The sequence below is a fragment of the Meriones unguiculatus genome, chromosome 21 (assembly GCF_030254825.1).
Source record: "Meriones unguiculatus strain TT.TT164.6M chromosome 21, Bangor_MerUng_6.1, whole genome shotgun sequence".
Classification (NCBI taxonomy): domain Eukaryota; kingdom Metazoa; phylum Chordata; class Mammalia; order Rodentia; family Muridae; genus Meriones; species Meriones unguiculatus.
The window spans coordinates 56,067,116-56,093,083 of record NC_083368.1 but is presented as its reverse complement, the minus strand read 5'-3'; the positions used below and the strand labels follow the sequence as shown (position 1 = coordinate 56,093,083).

Genomic DNA, 25,968 nt, shown 5'->3' with positions numbered 1-25,968 from the left:
CAGGTTTCTGGGAAACAATGAGACCTTTTCTACTGTTTACCCTGGACTAAACTGCACACCGCCAAGAGGCTGCTTTTGTTTTCTGGGCAAAGCAGAGAATCAGATGAACATATACCTCAAACCCCAGAACAAGAATTCACAGCCACGAGCCCTTCCAGCTACAGAAATCTGAGGGACAGGGCACAATGGCTGCAGGACAGCCTCGAGCGCCCCGAGCTTCACCTCACTACACCTGCCAGCAGCAGAAACACGTCTGGCCCTCCAGTAAGGTGTGGATTTGATTCAAGCCTCCTTTCCACCCCTGCCCCGAGCTCGGAGTCATACTTCACTCGGTCCTTTCAGGAATCCGACAGAGCTGTGTAGCAACTATGTAAGTGGTAAGAGCTCTTGAGTGCCTTGTCAAGAAAGGACAGTCAGGCAGCAGCAGTGAGCCACAGAGCCAGGTGTTCAGGGAGTGGCTTGCTGCATAGAACTGAAGCCTTCTAGTTGGGGCCCGAGGGAGCCCCTTCCATAGACAAGCTCTCAGTGCCTTCCAGGAAAAAGGGGCCATGGGGATCTGGCGGTGGACAGACAGAAGGCAAATCTCATGCTCTTCTTTAACCACAGCAAATTCTATGCAAGAATTCAACAGACGTGCTGAGGCAACAGGACAGTAACAGTAAAGGCAGCATGCATGTGGGAACACAGCGGCACGTGTCCTTTGAGAGTGGATGAGCGTGCGTGAGGGGTGGAAGGATGAAACGACAGCATTCCTTCAAAGACCACAGCTTCTGCAAGGGCTGACTAGAAATAAATATCTTTATTATTTGCCAGCAGCCAAGAAGCGAGGTGGTTTATTCCCTGAATACATAAATGTAAGCTGTTCGAAGAGCACAGTTCAAACAGTCTCGCTGGCTGGGGAAACAGAGCAACCCAGAAAGGCAGGCTACGATATGTGAGTGCAAGGCGGCAAGGAAAGGTAGAAGGCTGGCCCTAGCACGTCACCCCCATTCAACAAAACACGCCACAGAGGCGGGAGCCTGTGAAAGCCGTGTCACGGATAGGCTTTCCTAAAGGCCTGGGCTTCTGATGACCTTAGAAAAAGAGGAAAGGAGGAACGAGTGGCACCGCCTGGGGAACTCCAAGGGCAGCTCAGCCTGAGGCCACCTACTGCTCACATGACAGGAGCACATGGCCTTAAACAACTAATCCCAGGTGTGGGGACTCCATAACTTGCTTTCCAGGCTCACAATTCCGTCCATCTAAGCAGGATGAGCTTCTGTGCTGTCTTTCAAACTATTCTCCAAAGGCACGAGCATAGTGGGGTAGACGACTAAGAGATCTTGAGGCGACAGGGTCACCTCCCCAGAAGGACATTCAGAGTCACATGTGACATGAAACTCACCTGCCAGCAGGAAGGTGATGAGGCAGGTCTCCTTAGGTAAATAGAGCTTGAGGCGAGAGCCGCTGAAGACATACTCCACCACGGCCTCTGAACGGCCTGCCCGCTGAAGAAAGGGCAGGAACTGCTTTGCCTTCTGGGTATCCTGATGGAGAGAAGAAGGAAACTGTCACTGGAGAGCAGTGGACACAAACAGATGTTCCTTTGTCTTTGGTTTGGGATACAGAGTCCAGAGCAGACATAAAAATCTGTAATTCTTGAGGACATGACATAAATGTGCTACCCATGTGACCTTGTCAAAAGAAGCAACAGCTTCTAGAATATCCTTCTGCGCAGTATCTAGGCACTCACTGTGTATGTAAGTTAGGTGGGAGTTTGGGAACTGAGTCCATGCCTGCTCTGGTGCAGGATGAAGACTTCATTTTCTCGTAAGCTACAACTGAGGTCAGAAAACTGCTACTATCCTTCCATGGCGGCCAACTGAACCTTGAATTTTCTTTATTAAAAAAAAAAAACAAAACAAAAAAGAGTAGTGTTTAGGCCACGTCACAAAGCACCTACAATCCTAAGTAAGTGTCTACTTTCAAATGTAAACAGGTTGTATAAGACTCCCTGGCTTTCTAACCTTGTCCAGAAGCCAGCCTTCTCTGGACATCAGCCCAACTATCTCTGTCTCACATGCATTCTGAGGAGGCGGGGCTGAGTCAGGGGGTACTCTCCTACCCAGAAAAATCTGCAACAGCAGGATGTGTTTCATAAAGGCAAAGACCACATCACACCAGCACAAATAATTATAGAAATGGGAAGAAAATAACCCAACATAGAGCCACCGAGTACTTTTCAAACACTGCTAGCACATCCACGCAAGTCCATGCACCCTGCTCTCAGGAGTACCAAGCGTGAACATCCTGAGCCTCAGAGCCGACCACACAGGCGCCAAGGGCTTTCAAGTCCTTTCAGTCTCTCAAGCTAATTGAACAGATGACAGAGTAAGCAAGCATCAAAATATCACATCACATGTGCTGGGGGAAGAGTCACTGAACTGAGAATTTCCAAGGTTTCCAGCCAGCAGAACTGCAAACTCCCTCTGAGGACAGCAAGTTCTGCAGACTTTCCTGACTCTGTGACACAGGCAATCTGCAGTCAGCCAAGCCCTTCCGTTCTGAAGCTTCTCCTAGCAACAGAGCTATTGTATCTAAATTAATGTATACACAACAATGAAAATTTAACAAGCCATCAAGTATTATAGTTTCCACAGCAGCCAAAGGTGCTCCTCTCCCTCTGAATCAGTGAGGTAGGCTGTGATGAAAACAATATTTATAGTAATGAGATCCAGCCTCTCTTCAGATGGATTCTTAGAGAAAAGGAGAAACAGGCATCCATTCTCAGTCATCCCAATGGCACACTGGTAAAAGGAAAGCCAACAATGAGCTGTAGTGTGCTGGAAACTCCCCCAGTGAACACGTAAGCGACACATATCCCACCACACAAAGACAGCAGGAAAAATGCCTTTCTGGCAGTTGGCTGAAGTCCAGAACAGTCAAGCAAGACAAATGCTCCAAGGGAACAAAAAGCACTACCTGATTCAAATCCTTTTGCCATACTAGTCTAAATCTGGGGCATTATTCATGAGCTGAGCCAGTAAGTCAACAACAATTATCAAATTGATTATTGCAAATCATGATGCAACTCAGTATCACTGAAAAGGAAATCTTTCTTGAAACCTGGAGTTATCTGCGTTTTCCAGAAATAGACTTTTGTTCACCACTGTCTTTTGGCTCTATATGGAGAGACAGACAGAAAAAAAGATGCTCATAGGAGCAACACTCACATGTGTACACACGCACACATGCATGTTCATACTAACAAGAAAGCTGTGTCCTTATCTTCCCCTTTTGGCTAAGAAGGCTAAGGAACAGGATAAAACATTCCCTGCTTTATCAAGGAGATGCTTACTCTGGACGATCATGAGAATTCAGGGACCTGACTGCTCTCTTTGTAATGAAATCCATGGACAGCCTTCACTTCTCAGCTCACAATCTACCATGCTGACTCCCAAAATGACACATGCAAAGATGACAGAGAAAGGCATGCCACTGCCTGTGGGGGTGGCAGGGGGGATTAGACGTGGAAGTCAGCAATGAAAACTGAAGGCACGGATGTTTGCTCCAGACGGAGAACTGTAACGTAAGCCATGGAGGGCCCGTGTTCTTGAGCAAGGATTCAAAGGTTTAGAGGAGATGAAATGGCATGGAACACCCATTAGGAGAAAGAATGGAGACGTCACCCGAGCTGACAGCATCTTCAGAATGAAAGAATCTTAGGAAGTCAATTAAACTGGCTGGAATAACCAAGGGTGCCAGCTCTTCCGAATGGCGGTCCCAGCCACAGCCGGGTGCTGCAGTTCCTTGTTATGGCAAGCATTCCTTTGCTCGCACGCTCCTTTTCAACAGGGAAGTTCTTAGGGCCTGTATTTCAGTGGCTCAGATGAAAAGAATAGTAAAGAAAGTTGCTAACTTTCCTCAGGTGATGAATCTGCAAATCACCCTTGGATAATTTAGATGTAGATTTTATTTATCTTAGAAATTCAGAGCACATTATAATAAAACAGACAGAATGTGACTAGGTAAGTTTCCTTTCAAGGAGCTTGTGCAAGCGTGGAAAAGTGTTCGAGCCTCACAATAATGTTTAGGGCTGACCAGAGAAAGATAAACAAGATAAAATTTGATTATAAGAAATAAAGAATAACAGAAACCAGTTTCTACTCTACTGTAAAGTTGAAAATACAAACAGACCTTAAAGCTAACACAGTGCTAAAGTTCAGAGATGTCACTAACATGATATGTTCAGTCCCCTCCCAATAACACAGAAGAAGCACAACCCACCCAAGTTTGGAAATATCGAAGATTTCTGTAGAAAAATGTAGCTCTGAGTTTGTTTTTGAAAACAGACCTGGAAGATCTGAAGGTAATACTGAGATGCGTAGCAACAGATGCTCACTTCAAGGCAATATCAAGTACTTCTGCTCAAATGGGTCGACTCCATCCTCTACGCAACAGCTTTCTCATAAAAGGACTGCCATCTACCGCCATAGCTCCCTGGCACTATACTGGCTTAAGACTTTGAGAATCCAAGCGGATAAATTAGGTATGGCTCTCTGTTATCTATACCAATATTTTCCTCCATTGGTGTAAATAATAAAATAGCAACTGTATTTCTGGGCAAAGTCTTTCCTTTTTGTTGCACTGGTAGTTTTCACAATAAACCAGGCACATGCATCTTATCTATACTCTCAGAAGAGCTAATTTAAGGTTGCAGCAGCCACACTTAACCCGTTACTGTGGACAGCATCTCTTTAAGGAATGTTTCTGCCTCCTTAATACACCTTGAAATTGAGAAAGTAATGATGCAACAAATGCTCCCGGGTGACTTCATTTCAAAGCAGTTAATACCTACACCTCAAATTTACAGCAACAGGGTACAGAATGACCCTGTGAAAGGCTAGACATTCCCGAGAGTCAAAGGATATAAACACATCTTAATTACAGACTCCCATTCTGTCCTGTTCTCGCTTAGGACCAATATTTCAAATGTGAAACATTAGATCTTTCTTAAAAACAATCTTTTAAAAACATTTCTTTACTGTGTATGTGCCGCAGCACTCTGTGGAGGGCAAAGGACATCATTCAGGAGCTGGTTCTCTCCTTCCCCTCTGCAGGCTCTGGAGTCTGAACTCAGGGTCAGCTATCAAGCGGCTTTTATCTTTGAGCCACTTGGACAGCCCTCCAGCACATCTTCTTGTGGCTCTACAGAATCGCTCTTAACAGCTGGGCTGCAACTCTTCTCTGAGAAGCACTTTCCTGTGGGCCAGGCATGGTGGGGCACACATGTAATCTTAGCAGTTGGGAGAAGGAGGTATGACGATCAGGAGTCTAGGATTATCCTTGGCTACAGGAGAACCCGTCTCTAAAACACAAATAACCACCACCACAAACCAGGGCTGGGCATGTAGCTCAGCTGGTAAGAGTGTATGCCCTGGGCTCAGTCCTCATGCCGCAGGAACCAGGAGTGGTGATACATGCCTGTCATCCATCCCAGCACTGGAGAAGTTGAAGCAGGTTATCCTCAGCTACTCAGTGAGTTGGAAAACAGCCCAGGATAAATGATTTTTGCAATCACCAGGGTTGGGAGAATGATAAAGTTGGTTGGAAGTGAGAGAACAGATGAAGTAGAATCCTAGAAAAACAGGCACAGGACAGGGCTGTGAGGGTAGTACAACAGTCAGGGCATCTGCATCTTAGAAGAACACACCTTACAGAAACAAGAGTTCTACAAAGCTGCCCACATGCTCCTATCAGCTCCCTGCCAAAATCATATATGGTAGACATGAAACACCACAGCACTCAAAAGAGCATGGGGAAATGGGAAGAGGGTAAGCCTATTAGTTCCCAGGTAACCACTCAGGATTATCATGTACAAGCCTCAAAGGAGAACTTAATAAGGAAGCTCACCAATGAATTCTCATCACCACACTCACTCTTCCGTTAACATCAAAGAAAAACCTTGAGGCAAACCAAACTACACACACAGGTGAAGCTGTTAATGCAGATGTGCTCTATCAGCACCCAGGAAGCCCACTGACCCCAAGCAGACTCTTTGGAGCCACCACAGGTATTCCCCTAACTTAGAATGCCTCCTCCAGGAAGACCTGGCTATATTACTGGGACCCCTCAGGGCCAACCAATCATAATGCATAATCAGTGAAATAAAAGGACAGACATAGATAAGAATGTGAAGATCAGAACCAATCGCTAAGGACACTGAAGGAAACGGGCTTCTGCATTTTAAAGATAATTGCGATCATCCTCTGCCACAGTTATCTATCTTTGCAGGGCTGAACAGACTATGAGAATTACCTCTGCAGCAGCAGAGCAGACAAATCACAACCACATCCCCTACCAGAAAGGCAAAACACCACTCATCACTCCACACTCTTCCTCCCTTCCAGCACCAGCTTCTGTGGCCACAAGTGGCATTTTAATTCTTGGAATGGGCTTATGATTCTCTTCCAGAAGCCCACTGTACAGCATGATAATCTCCTGAAATAAACGGGACTCCGGGGGAGGGCACCTGGGAATGCAGTCCAGCTCTGGTTACCACGGACACTTAAACTCCGAGGCCAACGTTTTCTGGCTGGTCATTAATATTTCACAGAAGAGCGTGTGAGGGCCTGATACGTGTGTGCAGACTTCAGCGAGCTGCACATGTAACAGGAGTATAGAAGAGAGTCATGGGGAAAAGCACTTAGAACGGAACAGCACTACCACAGTTTTTCTAAGGTGCTGAGTCTAGGCCATCAATAATTTCTCATTAAGCGATGTCTGGCTTACATCTCCTCATGCTGTCGGCTTAGCGGCACACCACATCATTCAGGCTTCCCACATGTCAGAGCACAGAGTGGCTGTTTTTGCCTGGGCTACACCTCTACAACAGGATGTCAGTGCACATGAGCAGGAAGAAGCTTGCACTCCTCTTTGTGCCTCTCAAGATTTGTATTCCTTCACGTCTTACTGAAGAAACCCAGTCCAATTAGCTAAGCCAAATTTCCAAAGGGAATGTTCAAGGTAAGGACAGACAAAAGACAAGAAAAGCCAGAATGGAGTGCTCACCACTAGAACTGGGAGTAGGCAGACACCTAAGTTCCAGAATGATCTCTCTTCCGGCTAAATCCTTTGTGACGTTGCAGACACACCTACTTCCGGTGTGCCGCAAAGAACGGTTATCTATAAATGACTCCATTTGGGTGATCCTGCTGACAATCTACGTTCTTATGTCCTTCTTTCGCCCGTGTACAATACCGAGGAAAGAAATAAGGATTTGGTGAATGCTGGGAAGGTAAGAGTCATTTTCATATCCAGAATGAAGACATACAAAGTGGCATGCTGACTGACAATTATAACAGTCCCAACAGGCCATGCAACAGGCCACAGAATATGTCCTGGCCTTTGAATAACCATTTACAGTGCAGAATGGCCTATAATTCATCAGCTTGGGATAAACCACATGTGTATACCATATGTAATAGTACTCTGCAGGAGAAATGGTATAAGCACAACAGGTATTTTCTTAGTTAAAGTTATTGCTGCGACGAAACACTATGACCAAAAAGCAAGTTGGGGAGGAAAGGGTTTATTGGGCTTACGCTTCCATACTGTGGTCCATCACTGAAGGAAGTCAGGACAGAAACTCAAACAGGGCAGGAACCTGGGGGCAGGAGCTGAAGCAGAGGCCATGGAGGGGTGCTGCTTGCTGGCTTGCTCAATATTTCATATACAAGCCAGGACCACCAGCTAAGGGGTGGCCCCACCCATAATGGGCTGGAGCCCTTCCCATCAACCACTAATTTAAAAAAATGCTGTAAAGGCGTGCCTACAGCTCAATATTATGGAGGCATTTTTTCCATTGAAGCTTCCTCTTCTCTGGTGATTCAAGCTTGTGTTAAGTTGACATAAAACAAGCCAGGACAGGTATAAATCTCAAATATTTAATTCCACAGCATATCATTTCTGCAAAGGCTTCTGCAGGGCTGGGATTAGATCCAGGTTGGTAGAGTGCTTGTCTAAATGCACAAGGCCCTGGGTTCCGTGCTCATCACCACATACAACTGGTTGTGTAGCCTATAGTCCTAGTCCTCTTGGCTACACAAAGGAGCCTGGGATACAGGAGACCATTTTTCAAAAGGGAAGAAGTGAGGGGATACATTTGTCAAAGCTCCCAGAACTACATGCTGAAGATAATATATTTTAGCTGCATATATTTTAAATTTTAAAAGGTAAAATAATCTGAATATAAAGAATGCACTTCTTTAATTTCAAATTCAAGACTTTTACCCTAGCCAACTAACTTACCATTAAGGAGGAAAAATGACAAGTTCAAAACTATTAGCCCAGTAGTTATTTTTTATATAAATTTCTTTAATATAATAAAAAGCTGATTGTATTAAAGCACTCTAAAACCTTTAATCAGACAATGGTTTAGATGAAGCAGTGGAGAATAGGGGAAACGACCTTACCAGCTTTCCCAAAGTTGTATAACAAAGTTCTGTGCAACATGTAAAAGAGAGGCAGAACCGATGCCACCCTCACCGGACTAGAGGACACGGGTTCAAATGAGGGGCAGGGTTTGAGTCGATCATGGTCCATGCACATGGGAGGTGGAAGCAAATCATTCGAGGCCTGCTTCCTCTACGTGGAGCGTCTTAGGCCAGCCTTTGCTGCATGGGGCAGTGCCAGCTTCATCTGCACAGGGAGTTTGAAACCAGCTACATGGGACTGTTCTTCAGCAAAACACTAACAAAAAGGGCTGGCTAAAGGGCTCAGCTGATAAAGTACTTGCTGCCAAGCTGACCGCCTGAGCTCAACTCCTAGGACCTGCACAGTAGAAAGCTGTTCCCTGACCCTCAAACATTTGCTGTGGTCAACACGCTCCTCGGCGTCCTTCTCCTCCCCCAAACACACAAATGAAAAAGGTTTTTCTTTTTTTTGGTAGGGGAAGGATGGAACAAAGAGAGGAAAGGTTTCACTAAGTTCTTTTTTTTTAAATTTTTTATTAATTACACTTTATTCATTTTGTATCCCCCATAAGCCCCTCTCTCCTCCCCGATCCCACCCTCCCTTCTCTTTCTGCATGCACGCCACTCCCCAAGTCCACTGATAGGGGGGGTTCTCCTCTCCTTTCTGATCTTAGTCTATCAGTTCACATCAAAAGTGGCTGCATTGTCCTCTACTATGGCCTGATAAGGCTGCTCCCCCTCAGGGGGAGGTGATCAAAGAGCAGGCCAATCAGATTATGTCAGAGGCAGTCCCTCTTCCCATTACTATGTAACCCACTTGGACACTGAACTGCCATGGGCTACATCTGTGCAGGGGTTCTAGGTTATCTCCATGAATAGTCCTTGGTTGGAGTATGAGACTCTGGGAAGTTCCCTGTGTTCAAATTTTCTTGTTCTGTTGTTCTCTTTTCACTAAGTTCTTATACCTACCTGAAAACAAAATCAATTGATATGATTTAACATGAATAAAACAATAATTCTCAAGCAAAGGAAAAATTCTACACAGGCTTAGTGATGGTTCTTTTATTGAATGACTTTCAGCTTCTCAAATTTAACCAGCTGAAAGAATCATTTAATTTAACTTTGAGAAATGAAGTTACTGCCTTTTAGTGGTGAAATCTGCATTTTATCATCAACAGGAAATATAATGCCCTCAACTTATTTTCATGTAAACTAAGTTAGGCATTTAAATTGCAGATGATGGTATATATGTGCTTCATATAAAAAGGATGAGAAAATACACCCAATTTAGAACAAAGAAACACAGACACTAACTTGTTCTCTTCCTGTCTTCAACCCTTATTTACTAATGAGGATGCTGGATAGCCATTAGAGCAGAGATAAAGATGCCAGATCAGGTTCTTCCCAAGACCAGCTAGCCCATACAGCCTGGGTAAAGCCATCTCAAAGTCATGGTATCCAGAAAGGTTTTCCACACACACTCATATTTGTTTGGCCTCTGCCCAGATTATCCCAGATTCCTTCCTCCACCTTTTCCTGTTTGTCATTACTCTTTTCAACAGAACACCATTACAACTGTTGGTTCAACTGGCTGTTGTGCTTTTGTCCTATGATTCCACACCAAACAGCTGTCTCTCTGAAGAGGCTCCACCCAGGAGTTCTCCAACATCCCTGCTGGATTCTTCATGGAATCTACCAGCCTTTCCCTCCCCTCATCAAGACCCCGGAAACTCCCTCCTTCATGCCTTTTCCTGGATTGTGGTTCCCACATCCATGCCTTTCACTTTCTTGCTCTACTTTCTTTTTCTAAAAAATAAAACAAAACAAACAAAAAAACTCTTCTTATTTCACAGGGAAGACGTTTTATCTTTCTGAGGTTAGGTAAATAAATAAGAATTGCTTTTATGTTTCTACTCAGGAGAGAGGCTATTTGAGTAGGCTTGAATCAGTAATAAATCTCTTTCCTTATTCCACAGCCCAGCAACACATTATCCTTTTGGTCGTGCTGAATGCTTTCCCTATGATGCACAGGAAAGTTATTTAATTATAAAACAGTTGTAATTACTCTAAGAATAGGCAGGAGACATGGCAATTTGTTTTCTGGTTCAGAAATACCAATTTGTAAGGAAAAAATGTTTACAGGCAAAGCATAACAAACTAGAAGAAACACCTTTCAATTATTTTTCAATTAAATATTCTGCCCAAAAATACAATTTCTTAGTGTAAATGCCTCATTTATCCAAATAAACCTCTAAACTGATGAGGCAATCCTGAAAAGAAGCACAATCCAGCTACCTGGGAAACCCGAAGACTTATACTTTGAACAATCATTTTGCCTCTTTTCTAAGGAGCTAATAATGAATACTGGACAGGGCAGCAGGTCCTCGTGACACCTGATAGGCTGGGGTCAGATGGAGGGGGAGGAGGACCTTCTCTATCAGTGGGCTGGGGGAGTGACATGGGAGGAGATGAGGGATGGAGGGTGGGTTGGGAGGGAATGAGAGGAGGGGCTACAGCTTGTGAATAAACTGTAATTAATATAAAAATAATGAAAACTTATTCATTCATTTATCTGGCAGGGTGACATTATGATGCCTTTGCTGGCCTGGAACTCATATGTTGACCAGACTGACCTCAAAATCACAGAGATTTGCCTGCCTCTGTCTACCAGTGCTAAGGGTAATGGCCTGCAGTACCAGGCAAGGCACAAGGAATACAGTTTTATGGTAATACCACAATGCTGTCTTCAGAAGTGAGGCATCAGAGTGACCTAAATACAGTTTAGCCATGGCATGTGGCACTATGATATAGAATAAAGTGTGCTAGCCAGAGGCTATAGCTGGGTATCTATTACAAGGATGGATTAAAAAGTAAGTTACAGGTGTGAAATATTATTTTTCTTGAAAAGTTTCAGACAGATTTTTATTACTTCCAATGTCTCTATAGGTTATAGGTAAGAATGTATTATAGAATCAGAAAATGGCTCAAGAGATAATTAAAATGAAATGTGCAGAAAAAAAGAATTTAAAGATGGCTTGATGAAGCACATATTTTCATTTCATGGGCAAATCAAGAACTCAGGGCAAGAAAATTGATGTCATGCAAAACTCTGCCCTACTCCAACAAGAACACAACTTCAGAAAAGGATAAAGAAAAAAAAAAGATGTCAGCCAGTAACCTCCACCACAAACTTCAGGGACTTAAGTAAGTGTCAACAGCTGTTAGACAGGGACAAATCCATCTGTCCCTAAAGATTTTCCTTATGCAGATGACTGAATAGATTTAGAATCATAAAAAAGCATTTTTATTATGTTTAATTAAGAGTTTTCAAAGTCTGGTGTTTCTAGAGTTAAAAATTAAGATAATTACACAGTTTGGAAGAGAAAGTTCTAGTTTCTGCAATCTGCAGAAAAATGTCAACCATTGTGGTAGAAACTTATTAACTAAAACAAAAAGGTAATATTTTGAATGATTCAAAATATAACAAATTAAAACCCCATTTATTTTACTTAATAGCTTTCCAGAATGATAAAACATGTTATTCTTATGGCCTAGCTTTCTACTTTATGGTATTGTTTTTTTGAAAGATTCATTTATTATTTTTTAATATATTTTTGCTTAATTTATTATATTTTAATTAAAGAATAATTACATAATTTCAATTCATCCCTCCAACCCACCCCATCTTCCACCCCCACACCATAAATCATGGCCACTCTTTCTTCAATTATTGTTATATAATATATATACACATATACACATAATTTATAACTAGAACCTGTTGATTTAGTTAGTGTTTACTTATGTGTATTTGGTTTAAAGGTTGTCCAATACTGAATAATCAATATTGGGGCTCAGCCTAGAATAAACTAATTATTTCTTTTTTTTTTGAATTTTATTTTTTTCTTATTAGTTACATTTTATTAACTCTGTATCCCAGCCATGTCCAGATCCCTCATTCCCTCCCAGTCCCTCCCTCCCTCCCTCATCTCCACCGTGCCCCTTTCCAAGTCCACTGATGGGGCGGAACCTCCTCCCCATTCATCTGATCCTGTTTTATCAGGTATCTTCAGGACTGGCTGCAAAGCCCTCCTCTGTGGCCTAACAGGACTGCTCCTCCCTTCGGGGGTGGGGAGACCAAAGAGCCAGTCATTGAGTTCCTGTTAGAAATAGTCCTTGTTCCCCTCACTTTGGGAAACCAATTAGTTACTGAGCTACCACAGGCTACATCTGAGCGGAGGTTCTAGGTTATATCCATACATGGTCCTTGGTTGAATGTCAGTCTCAGAAAAGACCCTGTGCCCAGATATATTTGGTCCTTGTGGAGCTCCTATCCTTTCTGTATCAGACTAACTCCCAATCTTTCTTATGATTTCCTGTACTCTGCCAAAGGTTTGGTCATGAGTCTTTGCTTTGAAAACACTGCTAGTTAGAGTCTTTCAGATGCGCTCACTAGACTCCTGTCATACGTTCAATGCACATCCCATCTGTCTTTCTAAACGAGGATTGATCATCTTACCCCATGTCCGCTCTCTTGATTATCTTTTTTAGGTGTATAGATTTCATTATGTTTATCATATCTTATAGGTGTATATACCGTGTTTGTCTTTCTCCTTCTGGGATATTTCACTCAGAATGATCTTTTCTAGATCCCACCATTTGCCTGCAAATTTCATGATTTCCTCCTTTTTGATTGCTGAGTAGTATTCCATTGTGTAAAAATACCACAATCTCTGTACCCACTCCTCCGTTGATGGACATCTGGGTTGTTTCCAGGTTCTGGCTATTACAAATAAAGCTGCTATAAACATGGTTGAGCAAGTATCCCTTTTGTGTACTTGAGCAAACTTTGGGTATATACCTAGCAGTGGTATAGGTGGGTCTGGAGGAAGCACTATTCCTAATTGTCTTAGAAAGCGCCAGATAGATTTCCAGAGTGGTTGTACCAGTTTACATTCCCACCAGCAGTGGAGGAGGGTTCCCCTTTCTCCACAACCTCTCCAGCATGTGTTGTCCCTTGAGTTTTTCATCTTGGCCACTCTGATGGGTGTAAGGTGATATCTCAGGGTCGTTTTGATTTGCATTTCCCTGATGGCTAATGAGGATGAGCATTTCTTTAAGTGTTTCTCTGCCATTTGATATTCCTCTGTCGAGAATTCTCTGTTTAGCTCTGAGATCAGGGATACAAGGCACATATCTAAACATAGTAAAGGCAATATACAGCAAGCCTATAGCCAACATCAAACTCAATGGAGATAAACTTAAACCAATCCCACTGAAATCAGGGACAAGGCAAGGCTGCCCATTGTCTCCATATCTCTTCAACATAGTACTTGAAGTCCTAGCCAGAGCAATAAGACAACTAAAGGAGATTAAGGGGATACAAATCGGAAAGGAAGAGGTCAAAGTGTCACTATTCACAGATGATATGATAGTATATATGGGCGACCCCAAAAATTCAACCAGAGAACTCCTCCAGCTGATAAACACCTTCAGCAAAGTGGCTGGATATAAAGTTAACCCCCCCCCCAAAAAAAAACAAAAAAAAAACAGAAGCCCTCCTGTATACCAAACACAAAAGGGCCGAGAAAGAAATTAGGGAAACAACACCCTTCACAATAGCCACTAATAACATAAAGTACCTTGGGGTGACACTAACTAAGCAAGTGAAAGACCTATTAGAGAAAAACTTCGAGTCTCTGAAGAAAGAAATTGAAGAAGATATCAGAAGATGGAAAGATCTCCCGTGCTCATGATTTATTTATTATTTATACAACATTCTGCCTGCACACCAGATCTTACTATAGATGGTTCTGAGCCACCATGTGGTTGCTGGGAATTGAACTCAGGACCTTTGTAAGAACAACGAGTGTTCTTAACCTCTGATTATGGTATTGTTTTAAAAATTACTGTGATTTAAAGATTGTTTATGATGTATATATAAAAATGCACATTATCGTTAAATATACTTCAAGAGGTAGATTAAGGCAATTACAGCACAACAATATAAGCCGTCCATTCATCCAAGAGTACAAAGTACCACCTACATCCTCTTCTACAAACTGACTGTACAGTTGAGGGTAAATACATCTTAGCTATTAATCCTGTAGAACCTTTAGTCAAGATTTCCTCCAATTCTAACATCAGTCTCCTTACTCAATTATATTAGTATTCAAAAACTTTAATTTCATTCAACCCTATTTGTTAATTCTTGGTATTACTTCCTGAGCAACTGGAGTCCTTTTCAAACAGTCGTCAAAATATTAAAAACAAATGGCTTTTACACACACACAATAATGTTTCAACCATCAGGTAAATGCAAATTAAACTGTATTGATATTCCATCTCACACTAGTCAGAAGGTATCATTAAGAAAATAAGTGAAATAGTGACACTTTGACCTCTTCCTTTCCAAACTAAATCCCCTTGATCTCCTTTATTTGTCGTATTGCTCTAGCAAGGACTTCAAGAACTATGTTGAAGAGATATGGAGAGAGTGGGCAGCCTTGCCTTGTCCCTGATTCCAGTGGGATTGAGTTACGTTTCTCTCTGTTTAGTTTGATGGTAGCTATAGGCTTGTGGTATACTGTCTTTCTGTGTTTAGGTAAGTGCCTTGGATTCTAAGGTATCCCAGAAGCAGAAAGATACACATGGCATATACTCACTTCTAAGTGGATGTTAGACACATAATATAGAACAATCATATAAAATTTGTACACCTAAAGAAGCTAAGCAAGAAGGAGGACCCAGGGTAAGATGATCAATCCTCACTCAGAAAGACAAATGGAATACACATCGGAAGAACGTGAGAACAAGTAACAAGACAGGAGCCTACCACAGAGGGCCTCTGAAAGACTCTACCTAGCAAGATATTAACGAAGATGCTGAGACTCTCAGCCAAACTTTGGGCAGAGTGCAGGGAATCTTATAGAAGAAGGGGGAGATAGAAAGACCTGGAAGGGTCTGGAGAACAACAGAACCAAAAATCTGGGCCCAGGGGTCTTTTCTGAGACTAATACTCCAAGCAAGGACTATTCATGGAGATAACCTAGAACCCCTGCACAGATGTAGCCCATGGCAACTCAGTATCCAAAGTGGGTTCCCTAATAAGGGGAACAGGGACTGTCTCTGACATGAACTCAGTGGTTGGCTCTTTGATCACGTTCCCCCGATGGGGGGGGGCAGCCTTACCAGTCCACAGAGTAAGACTATGGAAGACAGTCCTGATGAGACCTGACAGGTTACGGTCAGATAGATGGAAAGGAAGGAGGTCCCCGCCTATCAGTAGACTGGGGAAGGGGCATGGGAGGAGATGAGGGAGGGAGGATGGGATTGGGAGGGGACAAGGGTATGGGCTACAGTTGGGATACAAAGTGAATAAATGGTAATAAATAAAAAGGCTGGTAAGGTGACTCAGTGGATACAGACCTGATGACCTGATTTCAATCCCTGGGATCCACAAGGTAGAAGGAAAAAAACTGACTGCACGCACGCAGTGCCCCTCCTCCCCAAACCAGACAACAACAAAACCCAAATGCTGGCAAGGATGTGGGGAATCCTTTTATATTACTGGTAGCAATGGAAATGTGCCCAAACATTATGGAAATCAGTGTGATAGTTCCTGAACAAAACAAAATCCAAAGCTAAAACTAAACCTACTACCTGACTCTGCTACAGCCCTCCTGACTCTAACTCGACATCATGTTTTCTGCATCACTGTTTATAATAGTCTCACTATGAATCAAGCCAAGTGGCAGGGCTGCAATACAGACACACAAAATGTGTGTGTCAGTATACACACACCACACACAGCACTAAAGGGGCGGGGGAGGGTAAAGGAAGGGGTGAATAGGGGTGGGTGCTGGAGGAAGGGGAGAAAAAGGTGAGCAGTAAGTACAGCCGAAGGACATGACATACCTGGAAGAAACTCTTCACTAAGTCTATCGCTCTGTACAATGACAATGCCGCCAACCAGAAAACCATCAATATGAACTTCTAAAACAGGATAAAACATGCAGTTTCTGCTCTGAAAAGTTTATAGCACTTAAAAGGTAAAGGAAGGGCATAGTCTGGTTAACAGGCATAGGGGTAAAGATGATTTTTATTTTCTTCTTTTCACCTACTTGTACTAGATTCAGTTACAAACAAAGTTTTTTTAATGTAAGAAAAATGGTTCTTATTTATTATTAACATTCATGACTAATTCAGCCTTGCCCAGATATGCTTACAAGTCAGTCAGGTCAGACAAATGTCCCTCTATTTCTGAACCCTCTGCAAGAAATTTGTTCTTTATGTTTTGAGACAAATATTTTTGATGTTGAATCGTCTGTAAAAGGATGTGGAAACCACCACTGGAAGCTGATGTGAAATTTGTTCTATGATTCAAAGCAGAATACTTCCCAGTACACACAAACTTAGTAGTCCTTCAGAAGAACGAAGGCTTAACACAGATAATTATGGTTCAGAGTCAGAAAGTACAAAATAAGCAATGCTCCCACAGCAGCCAAACCAAAAAACCAAACCAAACCAAACCAAACCAAACCAAAAAACGTGTTCTAAAAAGGCAGCTGCACGCTGCAAATGCCTCAAAGCCACGCTCAGCAGCAGACTATCGGGTGGGCCCAGGACTCCACACCGACGTGGAAAGATCGGTCAGAAGCTTACAAGGAAAGGCGTGACCCCACAGGAAGCCATCGTTATGGTGGTTCTAATGTAGACCTTGGTACTAGGGGTCTCCAACTCTGCCTACGGTTGTATGTCGTCCTCCTCCGAGCCTCACCCAGTAGCTTTACAATTCAAGAACTGATCAGTTCTGATGAGTGGGGAATCCTCATGAGTCCTGGTCAAGATGAAAGCAGTGTTCACTCAAGGATCTCCTATCTCACTCCCCCACCCCCCATCAGCGCATCTATAATTGCAGGCACTCTCAGAGTGTTTAGATTCAAACTATACAGACACCATTGTCACATGCATACATTGTTGCAAAGCATGGCAGCGCATTTGCTAATCCAGTTCAGTTGATTTCTGTGGCTGCGCTGCCAGCTCCCCGTTTCCTGTATCCTACAAAAACCGAGAGTACGCTGCTAAAGTAGCCACTGGGCAGTTCTCCATCTCACTCAAGGGTGAGGCAGCAGAGCTTGTGTAGTGATACTTTGCCCACAGTCTGTCTCTTCAGCAAGGAGCTTTTAGATTTCCTTTGCCAGCAGCTCCTGCATACTGCTATGTGACTTTAAATTTGAGGAAAGGCCAAAGCCTAGAGATTATTCTCCTTAGTGTGCTCTGGAGCCAGTGGGATGGCCTGAAGGCAGAGATGCTTGCCTGTCTGAGCCAGATTCTTTGAATCCATGACAGGAGAGGGCCACTCCTGAACTGCAGCCTCTGACCACATGTAGGCTATGTTGGTGGTTCACACGCACAGATTTCCCTGACCCATTAAATTTAAAAAATTAACTTAAAGACAGGTATGGTGATGTGCATCTTTAATCCCAGTGCTCTGGAGGAAGAGGCAGGCAGGCAGGTGGAAATCTGTAATTCCAGGCTGGTCTGTCTATGTAGCCAGTTCCAAGCCAAACAGGGCTACGTAATGAGACCCTGCCTCAGACAGACAGATAATATAGCGTTTAAAAGCTAAGGGGGAGTGGTGAGCTCGCCAGTGAGTAACTTAATTCCCAGAAAAACTGTTGAAGAAAACCAGCTCCCAAAAGTTACTCTCTGACCTCCCATATATGCAGCACCACCCCCACAAACACACACTGCACATAAATACTAAGAGTAAAATTATGCACATAGACATCTATGCATCTGACAGTTTTAAGCTAACGCATGAAACTAAGGTCACAGTGCCCCCAGACTACAGACCACTGAATGGCTCATGCAAGCTTAATATTAACATGTTCAGAAGTTCCTAATTTTATTCTCAAATATATTCTGAAAAAGTTTTTCACAGGGGACAAAGAATACTTCCCCCAAAGAGCTACTTGTGACCATTATCTGCATTGTTCCTGCATCTGCCATTGTTCCATGACACCTGATTTAATTCCCCTGCTTTGACCCCTAATTAGCCACTAAACTCTACTAGTTCTTTCACTGATCTAGATTCCATTTGCCTCTTCACTTTCACTGCCACAATTCTAGCTCCAGCCACTACTGCCTGGAAAGGCCATCCTGAAGAAATTGTGGTCATTAGTATATATTCTCACAGGACTCTGCTCAAATCCCCACTACAATTACATACCCAACTATGTATGTCCACTTGTCTGGCTTAATCCTCAATATCCAGCCTTGTGCCTGGCATTTTAAAAGCTCTTACTAAATACATACTTGTTTGAGCATTCATTCACTGACTCTACATGAGAAATGCAACAGGGGGAAAAAAACCCAAGATGGCATGCATTCAAGATCAAGAAAGAGATAAAACAGTGGTAAAAGCACAATGAGAAAGCAGTATGATTGGGAACTTGAACTAGAGGAGTTGGAAGTAGAAATACTACAGATGCTGACAGCTGTCACTCACAGAGGACTTTCTGTGTACGAGGTCGAGTGCTCTGCAATTTAGTAAAAAAATCACCACACAGTATTAACCGCTGACCTCTGCTGAGCTCTTGTTCTGCCAATTGTTCAGAATACTTTGCATACAGTAATTCACAGTTACACCACAGTCTCAGAGAGCAAGTGGCGCCATCATACCCATTTTACAGACAGGAAGCTGAGAGAAACATGAATGACTTCTTCAGGGTGACAGTAACAAGTAATGGAGTTCTAACCTGAACTTGAGTGATCTGAGACTAGAGCCTTTGCTGCTCGCACTGACTGTGTTCTGCAAGTGTGCACTCCTCTATTTGGATAACCAGTAGTTAACTCTGAACTCTGAGGCAGCGTTGGTTTTGTCCAAATATAAGTTCACCCCTGAAGTGCATTCCTGGACAAATCAAATCTAAACAAGGCGCTATAAATATGAAAGTATTTCATTCCCCTTATGGGTTCAGAAGTTAATAAGAAGAATATCTTTAATCGACTTGAAAAGTTCCTATTTATCAACATACACCAGATCACAGTATTGTAATTATATAAATGCTAAAGACGGGCACAATCGGAGGGCAGGATGCTAAGGGACATGGACAAAAGGAGGGAGAAAGCAAGAAGAGGCAGCATACAATACAGAAGAAATTGCCTCCTACATGCGACAAACAGTGAATAAATCAAAGCCCTGAATCTGAGAACATTAAACTGTGGGCTACGTAATGTGACCAAAGAAGAGTAAACAGGCCTGACCGTGCATCCAAGCACTTTGCAGTCGTGCACAAGAACACAGGTCTTTCTCCACATTAGAAACCTCACTAACCGCTTATGTTCTCAGGACCTTCCAAATCCAATCTTGTGCCAGAAATTCTGTCATTTCCTCCTGAGGATACCACTTTCCGAAGAACAGCACCACACAACTACTGGGCATTTCATTCAAAGATACCGCAAACTCTGATTCACGAATATCTGGATGTCAACAATGCAGAGTTTCCAGAATTCTGTGCGACACAGACTGCAGGGAATATGTTGGAAACATGCTAAATAAAGGCTTAAAACATAAGCGCGCAGAATGTCTATGTTAGCAAGATGACTTTCTTTGAAATGTTTACATAAGCAATAGCCACAGGACAAAATGAGTTCAAGCCAGGGCCAAGCAGTTATGATGATGAAGCAGGGAGCAGAGCCAGAGTGGCGCAGGGATACTTCAAGTCAGATTACCACACCACTGTGGACACGGCATACATCACGCAGCCAGTCACACACCTTAAACCATCCTCCCGGAACACGAGTGAGTGCCTTCGCAATCCCCTTACGTGCACTTGCTTATTCCATATTGTGCTCGTTTAAACTATCTTGACTCATGAGACATAATCAGCAAAATCCATATGTGTTCGGAGAATGGGGAAAACAGAAGACCATGAACCAATGACAGCAGATCTATTGTAGAAGCACTTCTCTTTGGAAAGTAACAGCATCAGGTTCAGGAAAAAAAAATGCCCCTGGACGACTCCATCAGTTTTCTTGCTACTTTCTTTGAACAAAGAAAGGCTAAAGCTCAGTTTACTGAAATGAGGTTTAGGACTTTGTGCTGTTGAGTTTGTTGTCAACTTAACGCAAGCCAGAGGCGCTAGGAAGACAGAACCTGAATTGAGAAAATCCCTTTATTAGGAATTGGAAACAGGTAAATTTTGGAGGTCTTTTTCTTGATTAATGACAGATAGAGGGTGCCGGGGTTGGGGGCAAGCCCACTGGGGATTGTGCTACCCCCGGACAGGTTGTCTTGAGATGTGTTAAAAAACAAAACAATACAATCCCCCAAACCCACCAAGTGAATTGAGCCCTGAGCAGCACGACAGAAGGCAGTGTTCCTCCATGGTCTCTGCTTCAGTTCTGCCTTAGTTACCCCAATCCCTTCTTTATAGGTGGTAGACTCTAAGATGAAAGAAGTCCTTTCTTCCCTAAGTTGATTTTGGTCATGGTATTCAACACACCTATAGATAGCAAACTTGGACAGACCCTGACGCCACAGAGCTCAGACACATGTACTCCTATGTAAGGTCACAGTTAAACAGGAAGTCAGAGGAAGCATGGGAAAACTTCCTTCATTCATTCACGGTAGTAGAGAACTTTTCTAAAACACAGCTCATGGCAATAACACATCAAGGTTTCCAAGTACACGGATGAAGATGTCTTCCTCCTAAGAGGCAGCAATCAAGAGTCCTGTCTCTACTAGCGATCCACCTCCAGGCAGGCCACTTCCTCAGCATCACTTCAGAGGTATTAAGCAGCAGAGCTGGGTTGCGCCAAACAACAGTTATGACAGGGCACTTGCCTGCACTGTCCAGACTTCCCACTCCCAGTCTTAACTGCTGCGGTGCCTGGAATTTTCTTCCAACAAAAGCCTGCCAAGGAGTGCCGGGCAGAGTGGAGGAGGCCTATATTTCATCACCAAGGACAGAGTAGGAGACTCCATGATTCAAGCCAGCCTGGGCTACCAAGCGAGACCCTGTCACAAGTATCCAAAAGCCTGAGACTTAGCCTAGTGGTGGAGTGACTGGCCTTGTCTTTGATCTCCAGACCCCCACCTGCCAAATCTCTCAGGGAACAAAACAGCAGTCTAAGCAAGGAATATGGAATCAGACACTTCGCAGATGAAAGAGAGATATTCACTTTTGAGCTTCATTTTAATCTATTTATTAATGAGGGAAATATTCAGAAAAAAAAGTAAGGAGCAGACAGATATTGGTCACTAGGAATGCTGAAGAAAATTTGCTAATTTTTACTTTATGAAAATACAAAGTAAAAATGTCAAATTTGAACCCATTTCTCTCGCAGTACTGAGGTCAACTGTGTCTCTAAAGGACATGTCTTTCAGAATTATGTTTATCACTATCGGCCCTTCACCAGCCACGTTCTCTCTCTACAAAGGTGCAAAACAGAACAGGAGAATCAACAAAGCAAAACTCACAGAATCTTGTAACACCAAAGGAGCTTATAAGGCAGCAGCCAGCACTGCACTGGAAGTACACCCAGTAATCTTCCTGCTTATTTCAAAGTCTTGAACAATTTTCCTGACACTCAAAATTAAATAAAAGTCAGCAACCATGTCCTAAATTTGGTGCCCTACATTGTACAAAGAACACAAAAGAAATACAACTCAGTGAAAAAATGTATTAAAACTCTCTAAGAAGTACTTAAACACAGTGACCACTGACTACAGTCAATGCCAAAACATAATCCTGGGGAAGTTTCCATGAAAACCATAAATGTGTCCTGATTTATTTGGAAGTAGACACTGATGCCCTGCAATTCCAGGGAACTTAAGCAGGACTTAAACAAAAAGAAAAGCAATGAATTAGCCACACAGGACTCCCGTGGCTCTACAGGCCAAGTCTCTGTCCTCCCTCAAACCAATTCCACCCTGAGAGTGAGGGCAACTGACTAACCCAAACTTCCCCACCACAATCCAGCCTTCTGGATGGCATCCAGCCTCTCTACAGACACGGTGGGTCAGGGTTCAAGAAAGGGAAAGGGAAATGGAAGAAAAGGGGACAAAAAGAAAGAAAAGGGCCTGGCGATGGTGCTGAAGAGGCATGTAGATCTCTGTGAGTTCCAGGCCACCCTAGTCTACAGAGAGCGTTCGAGGACAGCAGGAGCCACATGGAGAAACCCTGTCTCAGAAAACCAACCAACCAAACAAGAAGATTAAAAAAAAAAAAAAAAAAAAATCAAGGAGACAAGAAAAGACAAGGGCTGTACACAGTCGTGCATGCAAATAACCTCAGCTTATAAGCAGTCCGAGACAGTGAGCTCCTGTTTCCAATCAAAAGAAAACAAAATGCCTCAGGACCGGGAGACTGCTAATCTAGCAGTCCCCTGCCATTAGAGATGGCCGAGTGCTGCAGAACTGTATTCATGGGGAGAGAATCCAACTGTTTCAAGAAAGCAGAGAGTAGAGAAGGCAGTAGCTTCCCTTGAGCATGTAGGAAGCACAGTGCTGACCCTGCTGCCGCCGCTGCTCCTGACCAAGGCAGTACGCTTGTTTATGAGACACACCACGTTTGCCCAGGACAGCAAACAGAGCTCATCTGTACGGCTGGTGTGCAAAGCAGCGCTCACCCTAGGCAGCTCCTCCAGGCCCGGGAAACCCACAAGGCAGCAGAGATCCTGACCGTCAGCCACAGAGTCATTGAGACCCTGGCCGCCCCCAAGATCATCAGGACATGCTGTGGGACTAAGGCACAATAAAAAAAGAAAAGGCAGTCTCACAAATAAAGTTCAAAGAGCGAGCATTGTGTCATTGCCAGTGCTTACAAAGGACAGGAAGGCAGCTGGGTGGAATGCTGGAGTCCTAGGAGAGGAAGAGGGTCAAAAGATCCATGAGGGAAATGCAGTGAGCAGAGGCCTAGCGCACAGAGCCCTGACAAGCTTTGCTTCTTTACTGGGCTTACCAAGAAATTCCTTCTCTTCCGCTAGCTCTTTTAACACCAAAAAGCAGTTTTTGTTTACACACTTACTGACTTGTGCACGAGCGTGCCACAGTGAGTGCGGCAGTCAGGGAACATGTCAGGAGTCGGTCGAGCGCAGACCATCGCGTCTGGCAGGGATACACACTGACTCCTTACTTTCCACCAAGGCAGCCGCACGTGTAGCTGGGGAGCGATCGCCCACCGAGGAGGGCTCCAAGGCTGAGAAAGGAGGACAGCTTGGAGAGCCAGAAGAAGCAGCCGTGCCGTTCAAGTAAAAGATGGAGACCCAGAAAATGAGGGCGAGCTTCCCGATGAGCTGCTCCCTCTTCCTGCTGCTTTGCTGGAGGGCTGCTCCCTGTTGGTATTTCCAAGTCTAGACTGAGGCTCACTCTGACGCCTCCTTTCTATACTTCACTTTAGGAGTAATGAGCCCATGGTCCGACGACTCAGGTCTTGTCCCCCAGAGCTGGCCGCTGCACCACTCAAGACTAAACTCACACATGATTTTATCCATAATACTTCATGTCTCCAACACAATCAGTCATGGAGAGAGAGAGGTTCAACACAGTATGAAACCTGAGCGAGAAATGGCCCCAAGCTGACAAGTGTCCAAGAGCGCAGAGCAGTTCAGGAAGCAAATACCAGTGAATCAGCACACGTGTCACCAGCCACATCACAGGGGCAGTTAGAAGACGCCAGAGAGGCGATCCCCATTCTGGAAATACAGCACACCTTGAAGTTCACGGAAGTACAATCAGACCTCTTGTGATCACCAAACAGCCGGCTAACAGCAACCGACAATCACACACAACTGTGAAAACTCCTCATGCAGTAGAAGACCAGGATGACAGGAGCAGCAGCGTGACTGAGGACGGTGTGGGCACAGGCACTGACCTCTCTGTGCCAGTGACCAACAACACACGGTTAAAACTCCCCAAACATCAGGACAAAGAGAGCAGGGACGCCAGGAGAGGAACTCTCAGACACACGCCTGGCTCATCACCTCCTTGCACCCAGATGGGAGAGGAGGAGATGGAAGCAAAGGAAGCCATGTGTACTTGAAGCGCTGCTTGCCCTGGAGGAGGGGGACCGTGTACTCCCCTACTTTGGATCATAACTGATTTGTCTCATCTACCAGAACAACAGTTAGCCATGAGCCAGCCCCATTTTATTGCCTGTTTTATACTCTGTATCTACAGGAGATTGTATTTACTGCAGAACAGGCTGAGGCAAAAACCTTAACACACCTAAGATAAAAACCAGCCTTATATTCCACAGACATGAAAGTCTAACTGCTCTATGCTGGTGGGAGGAAGGAGAGGCAGGGTCAGAAAACAACTCCACTCACTAACAACAGGCCTGGCTGAGTACATGCAGCACTCACCACACAACTGATCTCCAACCCAAAAGAGATCTAAACTGGAGAAGCCAAATCCTGTGCCTGGATTTACCTAGGGTCCTCCTACTCTGAACGGAAGCCAGGTTACAGGAAGGTCTATGGCTGGTGCTCATAAAAGCTCACTCCCGACACCTGGGAACTGAGAAAACGCAGAAGCTTGTTTATGGGGCAGCATCTCATTACGTAGCCCGGCGGGCCTGGGACTCGCTATGTAGACCAGGGTGGCTGAGCGCACCGGGGGATCCTCTTGCCTCTCTGCCAGCTCACCAGTCATTTCTTTGGGACCTAAATTTACTGGTCCAGGTCACTCTGAAAAAAAGTGCAAAAGAAGCAGATGGGCCAGCTCTTTACTGAAGTGTGGACAAACAGACGTCTATCCAATTGATACTACACAGGTAATCTGCTTACGTTACAAAAGACTCAACCTAATGCTAACCATGCCTGCCATTCATGAAGAGCTCAGGCCCGCGCCTCATTTCCGAACAAGTCCATCCGTATCTCATCCCCATGCCGAGATACTTTCTTCCCACCACACGGTCAGCCGAGAAGACACGCGCTGGCCAGGCCTCCACATGAAAGTATTCTAACGCCTCCTAGCCCCAGCCCAGGGGAAAACTAAGATCCAAGAGGAGAGATACGAACAATGGCTACAAACTTAACTTCTAAGACGAGATGCAGTTTTAACTCTGAGGCTATTTGCCTCACAGTCGTGACAAGAAGTCTTCTGTAGAATACATTTCTTGAGTGTCTTTAGGAGACAAAGTGTGTACTTATTCCTATCTTTTTTTTCCTCCAAGGATAAGCATTGTGGTGGGAGGAGAATGGAGGGAAGCATTATGCATAAATAACCGTTCACAGTAAATTATTTTGGCAGCATAGTGCATACACTGTCAGCTCAACGAAATCTTCCATTTATCATGACCTAAAACTAAAAGGGAGAGTCAATCTGGGGTGGGAGTGGGGGGGTGCACAGATGAAAATATGAAAGGGATTAAGAAACTTTTATGAAGCTATTATGTAAGTGTACATTACACTGTCATTACTCAGGGGTCTATTTTCCATCAGCAGTACACTGCTTGCCCATGACCCTAGATGCCCACCTGTCCCTCAGACAGCAAAATTGCCA

The 25,968-nt window shown here is 43.9% G+C and overlaps 1 protein-coding gene across 1 annotated transcript in view; it reads right to left on the bottom strand.

Annotated features, from left to right (window-relative positions):
• Snd1 (staphylococcal nuclease and tudor domain containing 1) overlaps positions 1–25,968 on the bottom strand; it is a 399,985-nt gene that overhangs the window by 139,701 nt on the left and 234,316 nt on the right. Inside the window, exon 15 of the mRNA XM_060374009.1 lies at positions 1,385–1,526. Coding sequence (XP_060229992.1) covers positions 1,385–1,526 — 142 coding nt within the window. The remainder of the gene's footprint in view (positions 1–1,384; positions 1,527–25,968) is intronic.